The sequence below is a fragment of the Drosophila novamexicana genome, unplaced genomic scaffold (assembly GCF_003285875.2).
Source record: "Drosophila novamexicana strain 15010-1031.04,08,12 unplaced genomic scaffold, DnovRS2.1 tig00001151-arrow-arrow-pilon, whole genome shotgun sequence".
Lineage (NCBI taxonomy): Eukaryota > Metazoa > Arthropoda > Insecta > Diptera > Drosophilidae > Drosophila > Drosophila novamexicana.
The window spans coordinates 431,123-448,256 of record NW_020824842.1 but is presented as its reverse complement, the minus strand read 5'-3'; the positions used below and the strand labels follow the sequence as shown (position 1 = coordinate 448,256).

Genomic DNA, 17,134 nt, shown 5'->3' with positions numbered 1-17,134 from the left:
AGAAAAGTACACTTGAAGCGCGTGTGGAACATTCAAGAAAAATATATATATTAATAAATAACTATATATACGTACATTTTTTGATTTGATAACTAAAAACTACTAGTGTCTTAGTGTGTTAATGCCATTTAACTCTTTTAAGAACATGCATTGAAATCAATAAGTGATGCTAGGAAACAGTGGGAACGTGGCATAAATGACATGAATACTCGTAATCGGTATCACAAATGTTTTTGTCCTAGTCGATATTATAGAGATGTTATCTGGAAACTTCGATATCAACAACGCTAAAAAGTGTTGCTTTAGGTTTAGAGAGGTATTGGATATTTAAAGTTTATGTATGTTAAAATCATGGCACATAAATATATTATTTGCTCTTTTTGTATGATGTATTCAATAAATAATAGTTAAAAGTTTGGAATAAAAATGTTATCGATGGTATAGTCAGTGCTGTAAAATTTCACACATATTTGTATATCGTTGGCAGCATCGATAAATCGATGTATTTTTTATATCCGTACTCCATTCCATATATATACGTGCGTTAGTAATAGTTTACTCATAAAATGCATATAATTTAAGAATATGAATTTAATTAAGTTATTGAAGCCAGTCAGCAGAGCAGGTGCAAAATAAACCAAATATAATTTAAACACAAGAGTGCATATATGTGTGTGGAATTTTAACTTACAACGTCTAATAATAAAAGGCATAATTCGCTGACATTGTGCGCAAGAAAGAGATAGGGCAAAAGAAAGAAGTTACTAATTTATTGTGCGTATGCGTTGTGTTTGCTGTCAGAGTGACATTAATAGCTTTGTAATTGTAATATTTTTAAATACGCATAGCAGATATTAGCCAAAATATTAACGTATCAACATTAGCAAAAGTTCAACTACGCTTCCGACACACCAACAGCAGAAGAAACAGCAACAACAATAACAACAAGTCGGCCTCTGTCTGACATTTCATGCTTTGCGGCCCCTATCCAAATTGCTGATAAATACATGCAAAAGCAACACCAACATCAGCAGCAGCAGCAGCGTCAAGTGCTTTAACGCCGGGAATTAAATAACAAGTAACAAACTATAAACTCTTCGTACAACAACAGTAATAACAATAGCGAGCTTATCACACACACACACACATCCGCAGCAGCAGCAGCAGCCAGAAGAACAACAGTTTATCATATTTGAGCAACCGGCAGCAGCAGCAGCCACCATCAACGCTGTGAGTGCGAGCGAGAGGCAGAGGCACACGTAAGTGTATATGTGTGTGGGTGTGTCTGTCTGTGTGTGTGGGAGCAAGGCACAGGCACGGCAAAAAAACACCAACAACAACAAAAAGCAGCAAGCAATAGCCGGAGCAGCAGTAGCAGCAGCAGCAGAATATTTTCACAAATTTTTGCATTGTTCAACTGGACGGCAGCGTCAGCGCCGCTGCCAGCGTTAACCTCAACGCCGATTAACTGTAAATTACAACAGCAGCTCCGAAATGGCACGCCACTTTGATCATATGTTCAAGTTGCTTATAATTGGCGACAGCGGTAAGTGCAACTGCAAATATTTCCATACACACACGTACATACTAACACATGTCTGCATGTATTTTGAATATACAACATGCTTGCATTTTTCATGCATCTTTTACACCTGCCCAGCAGTAAAGCAACGTTATAAATAGCAACAAACCAATATAAAAAACACAGAAAACAGGGAAAAAACCTGCGCTGCTTGTGCTCAATCCAAATTTGTGCATTTGTCTGGCCCACGGCTTTTTGGCTTTTGTTTTTGACCGATTTCTTTGTTTGGGTTTTGTGTTTGCGTTTTATCTGCGCCCCATCAGCTGTTTTGTCTCTTTCTCTGTCCGTTGGCGCAATCTGTAATGTAAAACAAATTATAAATCTGTTTGCAGTTGCCGCTTCCCAAGCCTCCATTTTTGTTACACGTTCCATTAATTAAGCATTAGCGTGCTCTTTCTCTCGCACTATGCACGCTTTTAGCTTATCGATATACAATTAAGTCTAATCAATATACCTATATATACATGTATATTTATGCTGTGCATGAAAATGAATTCTTTCCAATTTGGCATCTTGTATTAAAAAGTGTTGCCAGATCTTGAAATAATTGACTTTTGCTGTTACATAAGGCGACTTCAAACTCGAAATTCGAGTATCGAGTACATTTGCACTTATATGTAAATACAAAATTTGTTGATAATTTTATTCTTAAATTGCATTTGCCACAAAAGTGTCGGTTAATGCGAACTTATAAACAGCTCGAAATGCAATCGAGTTGTTGCCCCCGCTCAGTTTTAAGGGCGTTTTGAGCAACTGCAATTGTAATTAGAGAACTGCCAGCTACCAAATGATTTGTTGTCGCTGTTTGTTGTTGCATAAACAGAAAGTTTCAACGATTGTTACACACTTGCACTTGCAAAACAAAACAAAAAAACACAAAAATATAAAAAAATAAATCCACTCACACAATTACTACATAATTGCATGAATCTTACTTGTACACTACTTCCCAATTTCTTCAATCTATTCATCTCTATTTGTGCATTGTTGCAGGTGTGGGCAAATCTTCGCTCCTCATACGATTTTCAGATGACACATTCTCGGGCAGTTATATAACGACAATTGGAGTGGATTTTAAAATACGCACCGTTGTGATCGACGGATTGCGGGTAAAGCTGCAGATCTGGGATACGGCTGGACAGGAGCGCTTTCGCACCATTACCAGCACCTATTACCGCGGCACCCACGGCGTGATCATTGTCTACGATGTCACGAATGGCGACTCCTTTGCGAATGTGCGCCGCTGGCTGGAGGAGATACAGAACAATTGCGATGTGGTCAACAAAGTATTAGGTGACTAGTTGGGACAATATAATCTAAACATTTGTATATTGTAACTCTCTTCTTTTCAATTGCTCTTCCAGTGGGCAATAAGAATGATGATCCGGACCGCAAAGTGGTCATAACAGAGGATGCGCAACGCTTTGCGCGGCAAATGGATATTGAGCTGTTCGAGACATCCGCCAAAGACAACCTCAATGTGGAGGATATGTTTCTGTCCATAACGCGACAGGTGCTGAATCATAAGCTGCGCACCGCCTCCGATGAACAGCAAAAGGATCGCATCCAAGTAAAGCAAAGCAAGAACAAGGGAAAAACCAACAAATGTTGCAGTTGAAAGCGACATCGTGGCAGCAGCAGCAGCAATAGGATGTGGATGAAGATATGTTGTGGGGGCGCGTAGTACAGGTTCATAAGGCAAACACTCAAACACATACACACAGAAACTTATACACAGATAGACAAGCATATGTAGCTTACACACACATACACATGCACAAGACAAATTTTTTGTTTTTTTTTTTTTTTGTTTTAATTTTGTAATGCCTCAGAGCCGTTAAAAAAAGTGTAAAGCGCAATTAATTGTATTTAGCAATTTATATACATATTATACACATACAGAGATATATATATATATATATATATATATATATATATATATATATATATATATATATATATATATATATATATATATATATTTATATATATATATATATATATATTAATGTATATATATATATTTATATATATAGTAAAAAAAAACAAATTGCATATTTATACAAGAATATATTTATATTTAAAAACGGAAACAAAACAAAGAAAATTGTATTTACAATAATAACGAGAAATCAAACAATAATTGCGAATACGCAGCCGACAAATTGAGAACAAATGTATATGGTTTTTATCATTTACCTATCGCTGGCATTCGCCATGGAAAGATTTTAAACGCAGACTAACATATATCAACTCAATATTGTATAAAATTAAAACATATTTTTACATAGTTGCGACTATTTTTCTACAGTTCAGTTAGGTGGACTTTGTGGCAACTACATCGATATAGAATTAACTCCAACAGTTCCACAAACCCGAGAAGCCAACTACTTTTGCTATTTGACGCCCATGTAACACATTTCACTACCCATTTAGTTGAATAATTAACATTAATTATTAATTTTATTTTCGTGACTCTGTAAATTAATTTGCAATTGTTTTCGAAACGCCAATTAGATATGATACTGATATTACGTAATATTGTATATGAGCGTATTTTATATTTTTATATAGAACTATAATCAAAGTCGTATAAATATTTGTTGTGTTTCAACACCAAATATAATTATTTAATGGACAGACTTTTAGAAAGTGCGGTAAATCCATAGTCAATTATATATGTATACGTATATATATATATATATATATATATATATTGACTATGGATATTTATAAATATTCATGCATACATACCATATTAAAAATATACAGAAAGTTTGATATTAACGTTATCAAATAAAGTAACTAATTCAATTTTTAAAGAACTTTCAAAATTTCTTATTAAATTGGCTAACGATTTTTCACATATATATATCTTCAAATTCCATTTGCAAATTTAGAAACTAATTTGGCTTGTAGAAATTGATAGCATTTTAGCTCGGCTAAGTTTTGATCAGAAATCGTAAACATATTTTGTTTTTTTCAGTTATTTAGTTTATCGATGTTTGTTATCGATAACAAGCGTACTAGGCCACTTTCTTATATGAAATATGTACTGGCGAATGGAGACACTAGATTTCTTCTCCATAAAATGTTGTCAGGGTGGAAACCAATACACGCTCCTTGCCTTCAGATTTGTTAATCGATATGTGTTATCGATAAATCAAATATACCGTTAACGAAATCAATGTTAAAATTCAGTTATAAATATATTAGATTGCAATGGTCAACTGTATTGGCGATTGGGAATACCCGGTGGAGTATATACACGTCTGTCAGTATCAAGCTGCAATTGGAACGATCGACCAGTGAATACTTGTTGAATTTGAAAATGTATTTAAAACTCCAATTAGTAAGTCTAAGCAACATTTGACTATTATACCATAAAAAACGATTTTGAGCTGTATGAAAAGGAAGAAAAAACGGCTATCTTGGTTTGCCGAACATTAAGTATACTTCTGAGGAGGATTGTAAAGCTCGCTGATTTCGTTGAAGATATCTTAAAAAACAACAATTTTTCTATATGAAAAATTATTTTGCGACCAAGAGCTATAGCCCGATGTTGCCAGAATTTTGTTCACAGCACGTAAATTCCAAGTTTGGCCAAGCTCTCTTGAAAAACCCAAGTTGTTCATTCAATAACATACTGCTCGAACTTTGTACATGGTCTATATTAAGTCATTTCTATATCGATACCGATCAAAAATATATGTGTACATGTGATCGGATATGTCTTCCTCCAAAATTATAATACTCTCTACAAGGTTATAATGGGATATGCGATACACGTATATACGCTTTGTGCCTGTAAAAAAAGATCTTTTTTTTTTTTGGTTTTATAATACATAATTATGTAACTCTTTTTATTGTAATGTAAGCCCAAGTTTGTCAGTGAATTAGGTGCATTAATTGAAGTATTTGTTGTTTTGTTCTTTCATTATTTCGATTGGAAGCTGAGTTGAGCTTGAGCCGTGAGTTGAAGTGTTGGCAGGCAGTGCGGCGTTTGCTATCCACCCACGGAGAGATGGGCCAGCGCTCAGTGGTATTTGGCCACTGGGAAGAGGCGTGTCTGGCGGCAGGAGACAAGCGCATCACCCGACTGGCCATGTGGACAACGGCAGACGGCTAGATGTGCCTTGGCCTCGCAGCTGGCGCCAGTGGCGCATTTGCCAATGCACGGATCGACGCACTGATAGTTGATGCAGGCCCTGTGGTCCGGGCACTCGTTGTTGCTCAGGCACTCACCCTAAAATACAGAGCATATGCGTTTATATCTATTTGTGCCAGTGGACAGTTATTGAGCTCTGACTTACGCGTGAGCAGTGGGAGAGTGGATTTCCAGTGTGGCCCGGCAGGCAATTGCAGACGGGTCGCTCGCGTCCGGTATTGTCGTGGCCGGGCACACATATGGCATTGGTGCCGCACGGATTCGGCTCGCACAGATCCTCCTTGGTGAAGGGGCGACAGCGCACGAACGGATCACCGGTCATGTCGCGTGGGCAACTGCAGACGGGCGTCAGGCCGCGCAGATTACAATCGGCACCAACGCCGCAGGCGCCATCGCATGTATTCTTGCAGATGCCATAGAAGCAGGCCGGCCTGCCCGCCGGGCAATCCGAATCACCATAACACTCCGGCCGGCACTCTGTGTACGGACTGCCAATATAGCCCTTGGGGCACTCACACAACGCTCTATGATTGGACACCGACTTGCAGCTGGCTCCGATGCCGCACTGTCCACAGGATGGCACACACTTGTAGTTGCTGCACATATCCCGGCCGCCGCAGTCGCCGTCGTGCTCGCACTCGTGGCGACAGCCGCTCAGCGGATTGCCCAGAAAGCCATGCAGGCAGGAACAGGTGGGCACTCCATTAATAATCTCGCATTTGGTGTTAATGCCGCACGGGCTCGGATGACATTGTTCCTCTGTGAATGTGTGAAGGTTAAAGGTAAGAGCTGACTTTTATGATAGTTATTATAGAGAGTATTGAGTTCTTTATGTGGATATCTCATCCTTACATTTTTAAAAAGCTATAGAGCCTATATACTTTGGAGAAATTATGTTGACTGTATTGAGTTTGAAGACTTCCTCACCTTATCGGAGAAGCAATCTGGACTAGAGTCGAATCCTTATGAAATTTTCGTAAATTGATTATAGTATCTACCCAAATATTACCTCTATAAGGCAGAACATTATATAAGATTTGGACTTTTCCAATTTTGAGAGGAATGCTTAGGGGTTAACAAAAATTCGCTTGACTATGCGAATACATACTACATCTTAATTTGTATGTCTCTAGCGCTTCATTTCCATGAGATGTGTCTAAAAAAAGGTCCTGCTACCAAATCGATAATAATTAATATTAAGTCTAAGACGATTTCTGCATTTTATTCGATAATTTATGTGAATATTCGTGGGAAATAGTAGGTGGAAAATGCGTGGAAAACTACAGACAATCTTTAAAGAGTACTTGAACCCTGGCAATCATTTCGAAATAATAACAGAAATATATAAATAAAATAAAAAAATAAATGAAATAAATATAAACTCCTACATTTTGTATGTGACCGTATTTACTATGCGGATTGCAAAGAGAACTCGTTCATATCTCTCTCTCTCTCTCTCTCTCTCTCTCTCTCTCTCTCTCGTTTCTCTTATTAAACTGAAAAATTGTCTATATATTCTATAGTTTAATTAAAAACTGCAAATTGCCTGCGACTTTTATGGGAAATATTTCAATTGAACACATTTTACATATTTTTTTCTTCTATAATTTGTTTTTGCTCAACTCTGTCGGCGGCAACTAAATATTCTAAAATTTCTAATTTGCATGAAAATTTATTTGAATTCTGATTTATATGCATTTACAATTAGCATTTCAAGCTCAAGCCCATAAATTGAGGGCATGTGCAGGCAGTTGCCCACACATGATACCCTATATGAGAACAATTGAGACGCCTACTTGAATTTATATATTTATATAAGTACTATACATATGTACGTTATATTACGTAAATGTGTATACAGATTGGCCGATGGTCAGTTTCGGAGCTGTGAATAGTTTAGTTAGCGGCCAAAAGTCGGGCACATTTGAGTTATCCCAAATTCATGCATTGGCAGTTGGGGTAGGGACCTAGGGGTAGGGGGCTTTGGGCTTTGGGCTTTGGGATACGCGTGCGTATCAAATTGAGCAAATCTATAAATAAATATAAGCATTTAGCTCTTAGTTGACTTTCTTGGCCATTGCAGCGATTATGGCACAACTTTTGTCATGGAAACAAATACCAATTTGGAAACTTGCCTCCATTATAATCATCATCAATGAAAGAAATACAGCGAAACACAAGGAACTCCAACTGGCTGGGCATAGGGCAAATAAAAAAGCAAATTATAAGTAAAAATTATGCGCATAAATGAGCTTTGACTACTTATGTATTTGAACTGGCCCAGCAGCGACTGGAGCGGCTCTGACTGCCCAATGCCGATTTATTCAGGGCCATTTCAAGTGGACCTTCCTCCCCTCCCCAATTCTCCCAATTATTTGCGCTTTGTTACTGTGCTCAAGTGCGTGTGAGGATAAGTACGAGCGACTGTGCGACTGTGCGACTGAATGCGGCGCGGGTACCCTTAAGGGGTCAATGCCGGGTCCCGGCGACCTGCACATGAATTACATGACCCTGCATAAATCACACAATAACCAAACAACAACGAAAACAACGAGCCGCTTATTAAAGATACCGTAATGTATACCCTATGCCAAATTATCATATTTATTATTAGAAATATTATGAGCATCAGATCCGCAAAGCCCAAAATAAGTATTCGCCGCTGCGGTTCGCGGCTTGTACCAAGTCCCTGCCTCTTGGTTTGGTTCGGTTTGTGAATCTGGTACGAAACCATGCTTGGAATATATGTGTTTTGTCTAAGTTTTAATGGAATATTTGAATTTTTAATTTCTAATTGCCCGTTCTACTGAAAATATTGCAGTTCGTAAATATTTTCACACAGAAATTGCGGGCTAAATTCGTTTTCTACTCAAAATTGACATCTGGCAAAAATTCTTAGATAAATACAATGTTTGGGCACTAAATAATTTATATATATTTTTTTTGACACAATTTTATTTTGAGCAAAATATGGATTGCTTCGGGTTTCATTCGAATTGGAAGTTAGGTTTAGGCTTAAGCTCAAATTATAGCCTTGAGCTTAGACAATGTTATATTTATATTTATATTTATATTTATATATAATGTATTTTATTTAGCCTGGGATTCGAGCTCGAATTGTGATTATTTAGTCGGCCTGAATGACTGCCTAGAGAGCTTATAAAGTGAGAACTGAATTATTGTCTAAGTTTTTTTAGGCTGAATTCAAAATGTGTTCAGCTAATAGATACTGGAATGTATCTGAGACATCTTAAATGTTAAGTCCAAAATGCCTACTTTAAGTTTTAATTCATGGATGGCAGCCTTCCAACAGTAGTGAACTTCTTATTTGAGCCAATTCAGCATCATTTTGAAGTTTAATTAAGATTTATTGTGCATTAATTTGATAGCAAAATCTTAGAGCTAGCTTCCAGGTAATTGCCCAAGTTCTACTGTAGCATTTGTATCTCGTGCAAGCTGCATGATTTGAATGTTTCTTAAAGATACTTTCTGCCAAGATACTACTGCATTTAACGTTTAATTAAGCGGTTGGCTATACTAACGTTACATAGTTAACTATTTAAGATACCCAGTAAATAGCTTACAGACTATATCTTTAGCTGTTTCTAGACTTCCTTACGAGAATGCAGCTGAAATATCGCAAGTATCTATTAACTGATTTAAAAACCATGGCCTGTCAAGGGTATATCTGTTGTTTATATAAACATATATACTTGTTTGTATGTCCGTAATCGGGTATCGACTCGACTTGAGTCGACTTCTGGTTTGCTACGATTTCGCCTTTGCCTTCGCCTTCGCCTACTTGGCCCGTCCTTGATCTTGACAATTGCAAAACAAAATGCCAGCTAATTACCATAATATTACAAAGAGCAAGTGCGTTTTGTATTGGGCGTACAACGTTGTTGTTGTAGTTGTTGTTGTTGTCGTTGTATTGTGTTGTATTCAGCGCAAATATTATGCAAGCAACCTACATTCGAAAATTAATACTGCGACCCAGCCCGAAAAAGGCGATATTTGGTCAAAACCAGTTAATTGACTTTAAAACAATCAATGAAAACAACAACAATAAGAGCCGCAACAACAATAATAAGAGCGACAATAACAACAACTACAAATCTCACAAATATAATGAGATATACAATAAATGAAATATTTATAAAGGGCATGTCCGTGAATCATTGGATCAGTGATTGCTTTATTGACTTTTATTCATAAAAAACGGACCGAAAACTCCTCTTTAATCGGACTCTTTAATCTGTACCCAGAAGATGAAGGCTGAGCTTTTCTTTCTTTTGTAAATTTCGAAAAAATGCTGGCAAATAAAAATAAATTCCGTTTCGCATTTAAATAGCAATAGTAATGCACAAATGAAAGTCTATCAAATCTGTAATATATGTGTTTTGTGGTTGAAAACATTGAAATATTCATAAACACAGATTTCCACGCATTTTTCACCTGAAATGGTGGATTTGCCCAAGCCCTGTGAATCGCGCTTTCTATGAATATGCATATTTTTGAAAAAAAAAAAATGTTGTGGCTGATTAAATGCCAAAGAAAGCAATAGCAATGGCAATGGCAATGGTTTTTTTCCACTGCCATTTGCGCAATTCTTACCTGGATCGTTTAGATGACAGGCCGTGTAGGGATCTCCATTGTGGCCAGCTGGACAGCTGCAGACGGCCACATGATTTCTGGCCTGCAAAATCCGTGTGCGGTTTAAACATGAGAAATGGCGAATAAGCGTGAGCACTAAAAAAACTCACATCACAGTTGGAGCCAATACCGCAGGCGCCCACACATGGGTTAACGCAGCGATTATCCTTGCACTGGAGGTCGCCCCGACAGTCGACGTTGTCCAAGCACTCGCCACGATTGCAATGCGTAAGCGGATTACCGCTGTAGCCGGGCGGGCAGGAGCAGACCGGACGGCCGCCGGCAGCCTCCTGACACACGGCGTTCACGCCGCACGGATTTCCACTGCAGCCGTAAGTCTGGGCAGCTAAAGGAACCCACAACACACACGAGCGGCGGGTGGAGGGGCGGTAGGAAAAAGGTGTGGAACATTGCGTATAGGTGTTTCGTGCATTGGTGATATGGTAATTTATACTATGCTATTATTTATGTACATTATAGACTGTTTATAAAATAGGTCAGTGTGTGTTGGTGTGGGTGTGTGGGTGGGCGGGTGTGTGAGTGTGTGGTGGTTGTGTGTGTTGTTAATGATGCTTTGTGCTACACGTGGAGATAAGTAAGTGCTACAGTTAGCCCAAGTCGTGCTCTCTATCATGTGTACATATAATTCTAGCTGTTGTTAAACGTTTTTGCCCGGTCGCACAGTTTCTTGCTTTCAAATTACAATTGGTTACCATCACTTGTTGCAGTGGATTTTCCGAAATCGGTGGATTAGGTTCAACATTGACATTCGAATATGACTTTGAATTCGATCGGTTGAAAGAGATAAAGTTACTATCAACAGTATGTCTGTCGCATATATTCATTATTTTATAGTTTAGATCGTTTGAAACTTAAAGCGGATCGAAAGAAACGGGAACTTTTGCCTTTATAGGACTAATGCCCTCCGGAAAGTGTGAAAAACGACATTAAAGCTAATCTGGATGGTGAACAAAAAAGGTTTCACTCAACTGTTACCATTAATTTTCTCCTGTTGCGGGTGCAATTATCTAACTCTGCATTTATATCTCAATCAGTCGGTCAGTCAGTCAATCAGTCACGATAAACAGTTTTATATACATATAGATATACACATAGGTGGGTCAGTAGATTGGTGGGTGCTGCGGCTGTTAGCGAAGACATAACATGTTGAGGGGAGCTTTGTAAATACCACGTGTGTAGACCGGATCTTGATAGATCACGCGCTGCAGGGAACGACCATCGCCATAAGTGTAATACGTACGATATGAGCAGTTGACACAACGTTTCTCTAGTTTTTTACCTATGGTACTCTGGCAGCCCAGGGCCAGTAGTATCAATGCCACGCCCAGTAGCTGCTGCGGCTGTGAAAGCTGGAAGAGAATGGAGAGAGAGAGGAAGGCAAGAGTGTTAAGATTTTGGGTTGATATTGTAATTATTTTGCTCTTATTACTTGTACGCAAGTATAAATAGAAGTACCCGAGAGTAACCGAGAATACCCGACTGGAAGATACTCTCTTTAAAGTTCAAAGATTGCGGATGATCTAGTTTAGCGTGTTCGACCAATAAGAAATAAACTAACTTATTCCTATATAATATATAATAAAAAGTACACCTATCCTGTGGGAAAGGAAACTGCGTTCTTCTGATAGAACAATATAATATTTACTCTTAAAATTAGATATATACTAGGTCTCTAAGTACACATATGTGATTTAAGGACTTAAGTAATGTGGGATAGGAAACTGCATTCTTCTGATACAACAAGTTAATATTTACTCATAAGAACCCGACTATAGAGTCAGCGCTCAAAAATATTTTTACATCATTTTTCAAAATTAATCATACTATTTTTTAGGCTCAAACAAGAGCCCATTGATTTAAAATCGAGTTTAATAACATAAAACGTAAATCATGGAGTTGATTTTACGCTTGTAAAATGCTTTAAAAATTGATGAAGGTGTGACACTATGCGTCATGGGATTCACTAGAACCAATAGCAAAAATAAAAAAAAACAAAAACAAAAATATAAATAAAATGAAAACAAGAAAAAACAACTATCTTCGTCACGCCGAAGTCTTAATACCCTTGTGAATATACGGCTGGGAAGTGCTGTAAATTAGCTTGAATTACGAAAGATATTTCCGATAAAAGCTTTATAATATGGCAGTCCGATATGGTAGGGCTTTAAAAATGTTTGGTCAAAATGTAGCTATGCCATATACTTATTAGAAAACAAAAGATTTGATACCCCTTTAGACAAACGGCTTTGGCATGCCTGGAAATTGTTTTGGAAATCCGATTTGATGACGCCTATAAAAGTTATGTTTGGTCAAAATGAGCTATACGATCTAGTATTCAGCTTTTGGTCAAGATTTTTGGGAAAACAAAAAGTTATTTATGAGAAAACGTAATTTTTAATTGATTATTCCTATGACAGGCTATATGATATAGTTGTCCGATCCGTCGGATTTGGACTTATGCAGCCTGCAGCAAAAAGAAGGACTTAACATGATGATAACCTTAAGACTGACAGAGGGACTTGACTATATAACCTTTGTTGTTGATGCTGATGGAGAATACATATATATACAAATTTATTTTTGTAGATGTCTCCTACTATGTGTTACACATTTCGTGACAAAGTCATAATACTCTCCTACAAGTGTATAAAAATAAATATGTAAGTATAGAATATAGAATATAGAAAAGGAAAAAAACGACGTCATCTTTGACAGCACGATGAGCATGACTATGTCCGCCGATTTAGTTGGGCTACTTAATTAGAATGTTGCGATTGGTCGACTCTGGTCAGCAGCTGCTACCAGTTTTGGTAGTGCTCTGATGGCTTTATTACGCTCTGGCCTATATAGAAATGTCCGCGAGATAAATTCGACAGGCTGCCGATCATTGTTTGCGCATGACACATCAAGTGAAAACTTGTCGTTGCCGCTTCTTAGTGAGTTCGATTTCAGCTTAAATATGAATCAAGAACTCAGCCAGATTATGCAAATTGGCAGCTGCTTGGCTGAATTGCTTTTGGCCCGAATAGGCAATATATAATTTAGTCGCACAGCAGCTGCTGCAAGGTCAAAACCAAGCGAGTGGGTGGCCCAAAATTACGAAAGATTTGCGAAATGTTCCCAAAATAAAAATGCTTGAATTATCTCTATGATGTATGAGTAAGATAAAATATGGTACAAACTATACAATTGGCTAAGACAACACTTGGCTGGATCCTCGCCGTTCCCAATTGCCCAAATGCCTGAGTTCACTTGGATAATTCGTCTGCTTAAGTATTTATTTTAGCTACGTGTAGCTAATTAATCTCAGCACTTTCAACTGACTTTGATTGATCTGCATAGATTGTAACTCATCTAATTTTTTTTGGAATTTTTTGCTAGTCAACTCTGAGGTGTCATTTTTGGAGTGTAGCTCGTCAACTTCTTAATGTATGTGACACACTGCAATGAAACAGTTTATTTAGAGCCCTTCATTATGGGCAAAACTGATCTGACGTAGTTCATTAGCTGAAACTCTCTTAATAACTCGCTTAAAGTGAGTATGTATAAATATGATACAATCAGAAAGTAAATATTAGATCCTTTTCAGAACAATTTGATATATTTGATATAAATCAGCGACTGAGTCGATTGAGCTGCAATATATATATATATATCTGATTTGCAATATAAGTTAGTTTTATAAGCAGACCAAATTTGTTTCTGATATTCAATAGTTCTTTTAGTTTTTGTCTGAATTGTTAACTATTTAAATTGTTAGCACATTTTGTTGAGGTTTGGGGACTATATTTTCAAAGACTTTGAGAACTATGCAAATCTCTTTTCATCCTCCCAAAAACTGACAAAAATAGCTTTCAAATAAATATATGCCCTATTATCGGATCATGTCGTATCGGCCATATAGAGCAGGCAGAATTCATTCGATGTTACCGATTGATTTGATATCGAAGATGTTTATTCGTCTAATTTGCTTGCAATATATATATCTTTTTATATTTGATCAGATTTATTGGGCAGCCACGAAATGCCGGAAGCAAACACTTCAAATGATACTCAAGCTGAGGGATTTTCCAGTGACGCCGACGCTTCGACTTTGACTACTTCTCGAGTGTTTCTTAGTTTATTTGAATATTTTGCTCACGTCGCGTAGTTAATGCATTTTTTATGTCTTGTCTTTGTGTGTAATTTTACAAAAAAAAAAAAAAAAAAACAGATACAAAAACAAATAAAAAAAAAGAACAACATCAGCTTCATTAATGCGAAGAGTTTTGTTTACATCGAACCTTTGCTCACTCAACGACACTCACCATTTTTAAGTTACACTTCTTAAGAACAACAAAAGAAATTGTATATATATATATATAGTTATTTTATTTGTTTATAAGTAGTTTTCGTTAAATTAAATTTATATGCCACTCGAAGCGCTCGATTTGAACTGAAGCGCCTTCCATACGGACTTGGGCTATTTATAAGTCTGTCCAAGCCAGGCAACCGCCTGTGTCTCAGCCTTAGTCTCTGTCTCATTCTCAGTCTCATTTTCTGTCTCTGTCTCATTCTCCAAAAAGGTCGCATAGCTGAGAACAGCTGAGAATTGAGACAACGCTACGTTGGCGTCATCAGCCATCAGCGTCAGTCTCCGAACTCAGTTTTTAATACCCTCCACCCAATCAATATGCTTAAATAGGGTAACATATTTTTGTGCAAATACATGTAACGGGCAAGAGGAAGCATCCTTGACCCTATAGAGGAGCTGAGTCGAGCTGCCTGCCTGTCTATCTGTTCGTCCATGTGAACGCCTCACTAATCTCTCTCGATAACTCCTTCCATGCTCTCTTAATATCGATAAGAATCGATTTCGGGAAATGGCTTTTTAAGCATAACTCCAAAATTAACAGAAATTCAGGTTCTGGTATACTACGTCAAGAAAAGTATATAAATAAAATAGATAAAGCTTTGCGATTCGGTTCATACTTTCGTATGTTACAGTTAGACCATATGTCTTTCATACAGATCGGACTACAAATACCAAAGTAAGCAGTTTGTAAAGTTAGCTCGGCGCTGGGTTCAGGGTATCTTTCAGTCGTGCACTTCCGACCAGAACACTATTGTTTTTTTAGACCCAGTTGACTTGACAAACTTGGCGCTGTGTTTGCCAGTCGGAACTGCTTTTTGTAGTCGTTCTGTTTGATTTCAGCTGAAAGTCAGATTTGCTGTTGCTTTGCGATACATTCAGTCATTCATTCACCCATCCATTCATTCATACTCGTCGAAGCGCCCAGCTCGGCCATTGGGTTATTAATAAGCGCGCACTTGACAACTTTGACTTTGGTTAGGAGGTTCCCACATGCGTGGGCGTCGCTGTTTAATATTATTATTTTTATTGTTTGTGCGCTAAAAACTGGCTTTGTGCCATCCAACGCCTAATAAGACTAACTGCCGAGAGCCCCTGCTCTTTAAATGCAAAACATTTTATAATTACATTTTGTTTGTTGGGATTTATGAAAAAAAACCCATCCCATTTATTTAACCATTCTTTGGGCTAACTGGTCATAAATTGTCTTAATCAACATTTGCGAGTTACCACTGTAGCCAACCGTAGCCCAAGCCGCACGATTCCTATTTTCATTAATAAACAACTCAACATTCTGTTGTCGCTAATGCTGGCCTAGTTGATACCCTGTATCTGGGCTTTTAGGTAATATGATAGAATAAATTCTTAGGCAAAGGGTTTTTGCAGAATGTCTATAAAATATATAAAACTCATGCTCTTATGGTCAGAAACAGTACTTGACATGAGGACTGAATATGTAGCTAAGACTAAGATTGTTGTTTTTTCATATATTTAAAAAGTTTAAATAAAAAAATACAGTTTCAAGTTTAGATATATCCAATTGTTGAGACCCAAAGTGCACGTCAAAGCTTATGTCGTTTAGGCTAATTCCACATCAAAAGTCTTGTATTTAAAGCAGGCCGATTTGTGAAGATAAATATGGTTCGGTTCGGGCTTTGGTTCAGTTGTTTTGTTGGTCAACTGGTATTGTTAAGATGGTCAACAATAGAATACAATTTCTGGCTCGAACCGCTTCGTTTCAAAACCCGTTTGCAGTCGGGTTCAAGGTACCAGTTAGCACCCAGACTAAGTTGTTTCTCAATGCCGACATTCTTTAAGATGTAAGTTTTCTTGAGAGACAATCTTCAGATAGGTTTCATCCTGGTATATTCCGCTAGTATTCCAACTTCATGGCGATCTCATTTATTGTGACATCTTGAAATTGTAAGAATATCATAATCTGCTAACATGTTTAAATAGCTAAAGAGTAAACAAATGTCGAATATAATTTATGTCTAGAAGAGATGTTTCTTATAAAAATTGCCGTATAGTTGGCTCATTTAATCAAGTTATTGGCGATTCATAATTTAATTTGGTGTTTAGCCGTGCTATAAGAATAGTTAAGACATTTCTTAGATTGTTTGGCTGCGTATTTAGATGCGCATTATTAATTACACAGCTCTCAAATATGGTCATGTGTATGCCAGGGCATTATCATATGCTAATACCTACATACGAGCAATTTGTATCTGATGAAGGCGTTTGTTTTTCTTTACGAGCACCAATTCCGGGGCTTGTAAACAACATTTCAGATACGATTCGAAACTCTATTTCAGATACATATAAAATGCTAATTGCATTTAAATAGAATTTTATTCAT

General features: G+C 37.3%; 2 protein-coding genes across 2 annotated transcripts; one reads left to right on the top strand and one right to left on the bottom strand.

The window, feature by feature from the left end:
• The first annotated feature begins 1,320 nt into the window (after positions 1 to 1,320).
• LOC115766455 (ras-related protein Rab-35) lies at positions 1,321 to 3,417 on the top strand. The gene is made up of 3 exons (XM_030710387.1): positions 1,321 to 1,546; positions 2,576 to 2,875; positions 2,947 to 3,417. The coding sequence occupies exons 1-3, from the start codon at positions 1,495 to 1,497 to the stop codon at positions 3,198 to 3,200; spliced, it is 606 nt and encodes a 201-aa protein (XP_030566247.1). The 5' UTR covers positions 1,321 to 1,494; the 3' UTR covers positions 3,201 to 3,417.
• Positions 3,418 to 5,421: 2,004 nt separating this feature from the next.
• On the bottom strand, positions 5,422 to 14,819 carry LOC115766430 (neurogenic locus notch homolog protein 1). Its single transcript, XM_030710357.1, has 6 exons — positions 14,732 to 14,819; positions 11,593 to 11,773; positions 10,514 to 10,749; positions 10,365 to 10,446; positions 5,896 to 6,509; positions 5,422 to 5,828 (listed from the first exon to the last, which is right to left on the bottom strand). The coding sequence occupies exons 1-6, from the start codon at positions 14,732 to 14,734 to the stop codon at positions 5,619 to 5,621; spliced, it is 1,326 nt and encodes a 441-aa protein (XP_030566217.1). The 5' UTR covers positions 14,735 to 14,819; the 3' UTR covers positions 5,422 to 5,618.
• Between the last annotated feature and the right edge of the window lie 2,315 nt (positions 14,820 to 17,134).